We start from the raw sequence: 10,113 nt of genomic DNA, 5'->3' as shown, positions 1-10,113 counted from the left end.
CCTCTCTATCTGTGTGAATCACGGCAAACTTTTTGAAGATGATCTGAAGAATCTCTTTTTATGACCTACAAAGAAAGAGGCTGATAAGAACCATCATAGATTTAGGCAGGAAGAGCTTCAGTTAGAAGCAAACGTCCAGTTAGAAGCAAAAGTGAATGCATTTGTTCTGCTCATTTAGTCACCTTTCATATTTCTTAGTCTGCTTTAGTTGGGACATGTTGTGCCTCGTCCTCCCTCCTCTCCTCAGCCGGGCCCCTCCCATCTCCTGCCGGGCCTGCTATCAGATTCAGAGTCTGATAATGAAGAGGAACGGCCTGGCATGCCTCCAGCCCCCAGCCCTGGCCCCATGCCTGGAGGGGATGTCAGGAATGAACAAACAAACCTCACTCACATGCAGCCATCAGAGGAAGTCAGCCATGGATTGGAATTGCCCGGGCCTGCTCCTTCCGACCCCTCCCTTTCTCAAACAGCAGAAGACAATCTAAAGTGGGAGGATCCTTGCTTCCGGAGATCTGAGAGGCGACGTCAGCAGAAGGAAGGGAGGAGCAGGCCTGGATAAGTGCTGAGTCATGGAGCCACAGCCCATGGCCTATATAAAAGACCATCTTGAGTCAAGCAATTTGAGTCAAGCAAAGTCTCATCTGGTTTGCTGAAGTCACACCTTGGATTCCTGCCTGCCCTGAGAAATCTGAAAGGAATTTGGCAAAGCTGCAGAGGCTTCGTGGCCATGCTTGATACAGACTTCCCAGACCCGGTCATCGGAGGGGGAGGGGGACACGACAGGACAAGATCAGTGGTGGGAATCAGCTGGTTTGGGAGAACGAGTTGTTAAATTGCTGGCTGGCCCCTCTCCTCCCCACCCTGCTCCTTCCAGGAGTCACCACACATCCCATTTTGGCTGCCAGGTGAGTGCAGGGAAGCCTACTAGGTCCAACATGGGCGTGGAGGGTGCAGCGCAGCCCCCCACCCGTTTTTGCTCCCAGGGGGGTGCAGGAGGCCAAGTGCTGCCTGTCACACCCTCTAGCCACACCCACCATGGCCACGCGCACCCAGCCAGTCATTAGGGAAGAGAACCAGTTGCTAAATTATTTGAATCTCACCACTGAACAAGATGTCTAGAATATTGGCAAGGTCTATCAGAATAGCCCTCCGGGGACAGGCTTCCCCAGTGATCCTAAGGATTGAGCCCCAGTGGTGCAGTGGTTAGAGTGCAGTACTGCAGGCCACTTCTGCTGACTGCTGGCTGCCTGCAATTTGGCAGCTCGATTTTCACCAACTTAAGGTTGACTCAGTTTTCCATCCTTCCGAGGTGGGTAAAATGAGGATCCAGATTGTTGGGGGCTACGGGCTGACTCTGTAAACTGCTTAGAGAGGGCTGTAAAGTGGTATATAAGTCTAAGTGCTATTGCTAGTGCTATTGAACAGGAAAGATGTTGAAGCTTGGATTAAAGTTTTGTACTCAAAACTGGACAGTGAAATTCAGCATAGAAACAATCTTTTGGAGAGGAAGTATCTACCTCTCTGGTAGGTACTTGGAGTTTCTTTAAAAAAAAAGATTTTATTGCATTTTAAAAATGTTTGAATGTTGTGAGTGCCCAGAGGCATTGAGAGATAGACAGCATACCACTTTTTTTTATTGAAAAAGTTTTACAAATTTCCCCCCCTTTCCCCCCTCTCCCTTCCCCCCTCCCCCTCCCTTCACAAATCCCTCTCCCCTCTCCCCCCCCGGACTTCCCAGAACAAACACAAGGTATAGTAAAAATAAAACAAACATATACTAAAAAATTTTCTTTACTAAATTATAATCCTACAATTCTCATCAATCCCTAACTTCCTCCAAAACATTCAAAAATAATACATCCTAATCATTCAAAGGCAGTCTGATAACTCTTAGTCTGATATCTGTTTTGAATATAGTCAATCCATTTTTTCCATTCACTTAAATATCTTTCTTGCATATTGTCTTTCAAAAAGGCTGAGATTTTTGCCATCCCAGCCAAATTGGCAACTTTCAATATCCATTCTCCTATTGTAGGTACTTCTTTTTTCTTCCAATACTGTCCTATTAGTAATCTTGCCGCTGTTATTAAATTTAAAATCAACTTAGTCTCAATTACTGTACAGTCTGTGATAATTCCCAGCAAAAAAACTTGCGGCAGGAACTTTATCTTCTTTTTCAAAACATTTTGTAGAATCCACCAAATTCTTATCCAAAAAGCCTTAATATTTTTGCAAGTCCACCAAATACAAAAATATGTAGCGTCATCACAATTACATCTCCAACATTTTGCTTGCATATCTGGATACATACACGATAATTTCTTAGGATCTAAATGCCATCTGTAAAACATTTTATAAAAAATTTTCCCTTAAATTCTGTGCCTGTGTAAATTTAACATTTCTAACCCAATTTTTTTTGACAGCATACCACTTTAACAAACCATAGTTGAATGTACCCTAACCCTAACCCTGTGACTTTACCATTAGCACCATCAAACTTTTTATATTTTTTATAATTTATATTTTTTTATAATTTATAATTTTTGTTGTTGTTGTTATTATTATTATTGTAGGTGGCATAGTCAGCTGGTTGTTTAGAATGGATTTAGCAGAGTGTTAGCAAAGTTCTAAAACTGGGCTCAGTCAGTCAACATTAAAGATAAAGTTGAACATGACTCTCCTCTGGTACTTGAGGGGCTGTCACAAAGAAGAGGGGATTGACTCATTCTCTAGGGCACAAAAGAGCAGGGCAAAGTGTAATGGGTAGACGCTTCTTAAAGAGAGATACAACTTAAACAAAAGGATAAGTTTCTGACAGAATAGAATAGAATAGAATTTTTTATTGGCCAAGTGTGATTGGACACACAAGGAATTTTTCTTTGGTGCATAGGCTCTCAGTGTACATAAAAGAAAAGATACGTTCATCAAGGTACAACATTTACAACACAAATGATGGTCAATATATCAATGTAAATCATAAGGATTGCCAGCAACAAAGTTACAGTCATACAGTCATAAGTGGAAAGAGATTGGTGATGAACACGATGAGAAGATTAATAATAGTGCAGATTTAGTAAATAGTTTGACAGTGTTGAGGGAATTATTTGTTTAGCAGAGTGATGGCCTTCGGGGAAAAACTGTTCTTGTGTCTAGTTGTTCTGGTGTGCAGTGCTCTATAGCGTCGTTTTGAGGGTAGGAGTTGAAACAGTTTATGTCCAGGATGTGAGGGATCTGTAAATATTTTCACGGCCCTCTTCTTGATTCGTGCAGTATACAGGTCCTCAATGGAAGGCAGGTTGGTAGCCATTATTTTTTCTGCAGTTCTAATTATCCTCTGAAGTCTGTGTCTTTCTTGTTGGGTTGCAGAACCGAACCAGACAGTTATAGAGGTGCAAATGACAGACTCAATAAGTGAGACAGACAATTAATGGAATAGCTTGCCTTCTGGGATTGTGCCAGTGATGGGTAGCAGCGGTGGTGGGAGGCTCCGCCCACCCAGCCGTACATCATGAAATACACTCTGCGCATGCGCAGAAGTGGCACATGCACGAGCGAAGCAGTAGCAAAGGTAAGTGAAACCCAGCACTGGGTTGTGTATCCCCCATCACTGGAAGTTTTCAAAAATAGACTGGACGACTGTTTGACTGGGATAGTATATGACTCCTGGCTTTTTTATTATTATTATTTACATTTTTATCCCACCCTTCTCTGAAGACTCAGGGCGGCTTACACTATGTTAGCAATAGTCTTTATCCTATTTGTATATTTATATACAAAGTCAACTTATTGCCCCCAACAATCTGGGTCCTCATTTTACCTTCCTTATAAAGGATGGAAGGCTGAGTCAACCTTTTTTTTTTTTAATTTACATTTATATCCCGCCCTTCTCCGAAGACTCAGGGCAGCTTACAGTGTATAAGGCAATAGTCTCATTCTATTTGTATATTTACAAAGTCAACTTATTGCCCCCCCCCAACAATCTGGGTCCTCATTTTACCTACCTTATAAAGGATGGAAGGCTGAGTCAACCTTGGGCCTGGTGGGACTAGAACCTGCAGTAATTGCAGGCTTCTGTGTTCTAATAACAGGCTCCTTACAGCCTGAGCTCAACCTTGAGCCTAGTGGGACTAGAACCTGCAGTAATTGCAAGCAGCTGCTGTTAATAACAGACTGCATTAGCAGTCTGAGCCACAGAGGCTTGAGCTAGGGGTTGGACTAGAAGACCTTTGAGGTCCCATCTAGCCCTGTGATCCTATGACTGAGGAATTATTGAATCCACTTTCCTTTCTTGTCTTTCACAGGAACTTCCATTCCAAAAGAAGAGATTCTGGAGCACTGTCCAAAAGAATCCCCTTGATGAATCTCAGCCTGGCAAACATGAATGCTACATGGGAGCACTCTGACTCTAATAGTACCCATTATTTCAATGAATATGAAACTGCCATATTCTCAGTCACGTTAATCACCTGCTGCACGGGACTCCCGTTGAATGGAATTGTCATCTGGCTACTCGGCTTTCAGATGAAGAGAAACCCTTTCACCGTGTTGATTCTGAATTTAGCTATTTCTGACTTTGGGTTTCTCATATTTGCGGCTTTGTATTCACTTGGTGATTTTATAGCTGTTCAACCGTTTCAAAGTTGGGTGATGTTTTATTTGTTCGACCTCATGTATATCAATGGTCTGTTTCTTCTGACAGCGATCAGCGTGGACCGTTGTGTGGCTGTTGTCTTCCCGATGTGGTATCATTATTCCCGGCCAAAGTATTTGTCTCCTGTTGTGTGCGCCCTCCTCTGGATCTTCTCTTTCTTCCTGGTTGGAATTGGCAGCAATATCAAGAATTTAGTTTTTTCTTATGTTCCCTGGGATTTTGATCTGGTTGTGACTGCTGTGGTTTGCCTTCCATTGAGCACGATTTCCAGTCTGATCCTCTTCATCAAAATATGTCTTAAATCCGAACAAGTCAAACGGGGAAAACTTTTAGTGATGATCTTAATTACTCTTCTCTGTTTCCTTATTCTTACCCTTCCACTATACATTTATGTGTTCACTACTCTTTTTCTTGGCATCAATCATACCTCGCTCAGTTTTCTATTTTTTTTATATTTTAATCTCTGTTCTTGCCTGAACAGCAGCGTTAACCCAGTGATCTATTTTCTGGTTGGCAGAAAGAAACAAGCTAAGTCCACGGGGAGCATAAAGGCCATTTTTCAAAGAGTCTTCAAAGAAGATGAAGTTCCTGAAACCACAAAGAAGTTTACAAAAACAGTTTCAAGTTGATTGCTTCCTGTGGTTTTCACCCAGTTAAAAGTGAAAGTTCCCCTTTTCCCACAAGTCATCCATCCATTGTCCAATAGAATAGAATAGAATAGAATAGAATAGAATAGAATAGAATAGAATAGAATAGAATAGAATAGAATAGAATAGAATAGGTTTTATTGGCCAAGTGTGATTGGACACACAAGGAATTTGTCTTGGTGCATACGCTCTCAGTGTACATAAAAGAAATAGAATAGAATAGAATAGAATAGAATAGAATAGAATAGAATAGAATAGAATAGAATAGAATTGAATTTTTTATTGGCCAAGTGTAATTGGACACACAAGGAGTTTGTCTTGGTGCATATGCTCTCAGTGTACATAAAAGAAATAGAATAGAATAGAATAGAATAGAATAGAATAGAATAGAATAGAATAGAATAGAATAGAATAGAATAGAATAGAATAGAATTTTTATTGGCCAAGTGTGATTGGACACACAAGGAATTTGTCTTGGTGCATATGCTCTCAGTGTACATAAAAGAAATAGAATAGAATAGAACAGAACAGAACAGAACAGAACAGAACAGAACAGAACAGAACAGAATAGAATTCTTTATTGGCCAAGTGTGATTGGACACACAAGGAATTTGTCTTGGTGCATATGCTCTCATTGTACATAAAAGAAAAGATACGTTCATCAAGGTACAACATTTACAACACAAATGATGGTCAATATAGAGGTCAATAGAGGTCCTGGCTGGTTGCTTGGTTACTTTCTCCTCCTCCTCCTTCCAGCCACCTGTTGAAAGGTCCTTGGTTCTCACAGGAAAACTTTTTATTTTGGCTACAAACACCCAGCTATCTAGTTTCCTCCCCCCCCTTCCCATCCAGTGGCAACCCTGAAACTATAAAGATGGCCTTAGGAAGATTCACTTCAGGGTTGACATGAGTGTTGTATGCTATGATTTACGATGAATGCATTTTATGATGATTATGATCATGATTTATCACATGTTGCTTGCATGTATGCTGAGAGCTTTTACACCAGAGACAAATTCCTTGTGTGTCCAATCACACTTGGACAATAAAGAATTTTATTATCTATTATGTTACAGGAGTTCATCTTGAAGATTGGGGGAAATACGTGGGAAGCCTTTTTTCCCCTCTATGCTATTATGAATATATCCAGGACCATCCCAGAAAATAATAAAAATGACAGTACCGTAATTGAAACTGTTTTGCAATTGAATCCACGATATAGAGCTGTATCATAAGGATAGTGGTGAGAATTGGATCCTGCATTCACAATCAAATGTATGTAGACTGTGTGAAGAGTAAGTGGAACTAATAGGATTCCTTTTTCGGTAGACATCAATGAGATTAAACTTTACAGGTGTACTCTTATTTCTGGGTTCCAGCCTCCATCAATATTGATTCTGGCTCCTGTGTATACTAAGAGCATAGACTTCCACCTGTCAAGGCTATGATTGATAAACCCAACCGAAGCAAGAATGTTTGAAACCTTCAGAAGTCTGAATGCAACACTTTCTTGAGTACATCATTTTAGCACTGATGAAGGCAAAACCAGCTCTACCTAATTCCCATGCAAACCCACATAGCTATAATATTGATTTCCCCTTCTCCCTATTAGTGCAGCTCACATTGTCCAATTGAGTGTCATTGCTTTGATATGAGAAAGAGTCTCTGGGGTTGGCAAACACCTGCCAAGTGTCCTTGGTTCTCACAGTTCTTCTTGAAGTCTGGAGCCTGCATTCCATTTCACCCTCCCCTCCCTCCTAGATCTTTGGCAAGTTAAAAAGTGATAATGGTGGCAACAGCAAAAGTGTGCTTCAAGCTAGACACCACCATCCTGAAGTGATGTTGTGGAGAGATCTGTCCAAGATAGCTTATTTCCAGCTGGCTTGGGAAATCTTTTACAGTCCTGGTGACTATAAAAGTCCCTGCAGCCAAGGGAAACCTCACCAAACATGGTCACCTCACAGGTGAGAAAGAACACTTCATCTATTCAGTACTAGTGACTTGAGACAATCAAATATCTAACCATTGTACCTGTGGTGCCTTGAGACTTCCAAAGATCTAACATCTGAAGAAGCTAAAATCATGGTTTTATTTATAATGCCTTGGTAAGGCCACACTTGGAATACTGCATTCAGTTTTGGTTGCCGTGATATAAAAAAGATGCTGAGACTCTCGAAAGAGTGCAGAGAAGAGCAACAAAGATGATGAGGGGACTGGAGGCTAAAATATATGAAGAACCGTTGCAGGAATTGTGCATGTCTAGTTTAATAAAAAGAAGGACTAGGGGAGACATGCAGAGATAGCAGTGTTCCAATATCTCAGGGGTTGCCACAAAGAAGAAGGAGTCAGGCTGTTCTCCAAAGCACCTGAAGGCAGAACAAGAAGCAATGGGTGAAAACTAATCAAGGAGAGAAGCAACTTAGAGCTAAGGAGAAATTTCCTGACAGTTAGAACAATTAATAATAGAACGACTTGCCTGCAGAAGTTGTGAATGCTCCAACACTGGAAATTTTTAAGAAAATGTTGGATAACCATCTGTCTGAGATGGTGTTGGGTTTCCTGCCTGGGCAGGGGGTTGGACTAGAAGGCCTCCAATGTCCCTTCCAACTCTGTTGTTATTATTATTATTATTTGCTGTCACTGCCCTTGTCACATCTATCAATGGAAATCAATATTGGTGTATGTCCAATAATAATATACCAAGCAGAGAAGAGCACTGCAAAACTGAAAGCCAACAACTTATACTATTTACAATATGTAGCTTGCCTAAACAAATACGATACAGATCATCTTTGACTTAGAATAATAATTTGGACAAGAATTTCCATCACTAAGCAATGCAGTCATAAAGCATAATGACATCCCTTAGCAATGGCAATTTGTTTCGTTCCAGTTGCTATCATTAACTGAATCCCATGTTTAGTCAAGACAATTTGATGTTCCTCAATGGAAACAATGGAAAAAATAGCATTCCTCAAGGCAGCGTTCTTGGATCAACGCTCTTCATACTATACATAAATGATCTCTGTGACCATATCTCAAGTTATTGTGTTCTCTTTGCTGATGATGTCAAACTATTTAACACCACCAACAATACTACTACCCTTCTAAAAGACCTTGACTTTGTATCCGATTGGTCTAAAACTTGGCAACTCCAAATCTCAACCAGCAAATGCTCAGTCTTACATATTGGTAAAAAGAACCCAAACACTAAGTACAAGCTTGATGGACATTACCTTACAGATGACCCCCACCCTGTTAAAGACCTAGGAGTTTTCATATCAAATGATCTAAGTGCCAAAGCCCACTGCAACTACATAGAAAAAAGGCTCTAAGAGTTGTAAACCTAATCTTGCGTAGCTTCTTTTCCACTACTAACCAGAGCATATAAAACATTTGCTAGACCTATCCTTGAATACAGCTCACCTATCTGGAACCCATACCACATCTCTGACATTAATACAATTGAATGAGTCCAGAAATATTTTACAAGAAGAGTTCTCCACTCCTCTGTAAACAACAAAATACTTTATACCACCAGACTTGAAATCCTGGGACTACAAAACTTAGAACTCCGCCGACTCCGACAAGACCTGTGTTTAACACACAGAATCATCTATTGCAATGTCCTTCCTGTTAAAGACTACTTCAGCTTCAATCGCAATAATACAAGAGCAAACAATAGATTCAAACTTAATGTTAACCGCTTCAATCTTGATTGCAGAAAATATGACTTCTGTAACAGAGTTATTAACACTTGGAACACACTACCTGACTCTGTGGTCTCTTCTCAAAATCCCCAAAGCTTTAACCAAAAACTGTCTACTGTTGACCTCACCCCATTCCTAAGAGGACTATAAGGGGCGTGCATAAGTGCACAAAAGTGCCTACCGTTCCTGTCCTATTGTTTCCTTTCATTGTATGTGCTTGTATATAATGTTGTGACCAAAAAAAAAAAAAAAAATTCAGCCAGGTTAGCGAGGAAGCTGGCAGGAAGTTGTAACTCCCAGTCCTGCAGGCTGATAAGTGGTTGCTGTGTAGTGGGGGAAGGAGAGAGGGAGTGCATGTGGGAAGTTGGGGAGGGGTGAGGAAGTTTGAGAGGGCGCATGAGAGGCATTGCCTCTATGAAGGTGAGGCATAATACCAGAGTGTGTGATATGCACACCCATTTTTTCCTGCGGGTCCTGCTATCCTTGGTCACTTCAGTTTCACTTCAATATTGTGACACAATAATCTTCTACTCACCAACTTTGAGCAGCTCGGTCCAGCCCTTTCAGATATGAAATAATTTTGGAAGGTTTAATGTGATCCAGAGACGTGGAAATATAATAGACTATTTTTAGTAGTTGTCTATTTCTCTTATCTGGCATTTCATCTTAAAATGTTCCATATTGATACCTTGATAATCTAATAAAATTTCAAACTTTGACTTTTTCTGGTTTGAACTCATTTTCCACTATTTTTTTTTTATAAAAAAGTTTTATTTTTACTTTCATATCCAACAACTCATCCAATGTACAGTCATATACAATTGCTGCACGAATCAAGAAGAGGGCCGTGAAAATATTTGCAGATCCCTCGCATCCTGGACATAAACTGTTTCAACTCCTACCCTCAAAACGACGCTATAGAGCACTGCACACCAGAACAACTAGACACAAGAACAGTTTTTTCCCGAAGGCCATCACTCTGCTAAACAAAAATTCCCTCAACACTGTCAGACTATTTACTGAATCTGCACTACTATTAATCATTTCATAGTTCCCATCACCAATCTCTTTCCACTTATGACTGTATGACTATAACTTGTTG

General features: G+C 40.5%; 1 protein-coding gene across 1 annotated transcript; it reads left to right on the top strand.

Annotated features, from left to right (window-relative positions):
- Positions 1-4,377: 4,377 nt before the first annotated feature.
- LOC131194191 (mas-related G-protein coupled receptor member H-like) lies at positions 4,378-5,280 on the top strand. The gene has a single exon (XM_058174915.1). The coding sequence runs from the start codon at positions 4,378-4,380 to the stop codon at positions 5,278-5,280; it is 903 nt and encodes a 300-aa protein (XP_058030898.1).
- The last annotated feature ends 4,833 nt before the right edge of the window (positions 5,281-10,113 follow it).

Source organism: Ahaetulla prasina, chromosome 3 (genome assembly GCF_028640845.1).
Source record: "Ahaetulla prasina isolate Xishuangbanna chromosome 3, ASM2864084v1, whole genome shotgun sequence".
Classification (NCBI taxonomy): Eukaryota; Metazoa; Chordata; class Lepidosauria; order Squamata; family Colubridae; genus Ahaetulla; species Ahaetulla prasina.
This window is presented reverse-complemented; position numbering and strand designations above follow the sequence as displayed.

What these genes read in the sequence shown, in the direction of transcription:
- LOC131194191 (XM_058174915.1), top strand. Translation starts at nt 4,378, where the DNA reads ATGAATGCTACATGGGAGCACTCTGACTCTAATAGTACCCATTATTTC.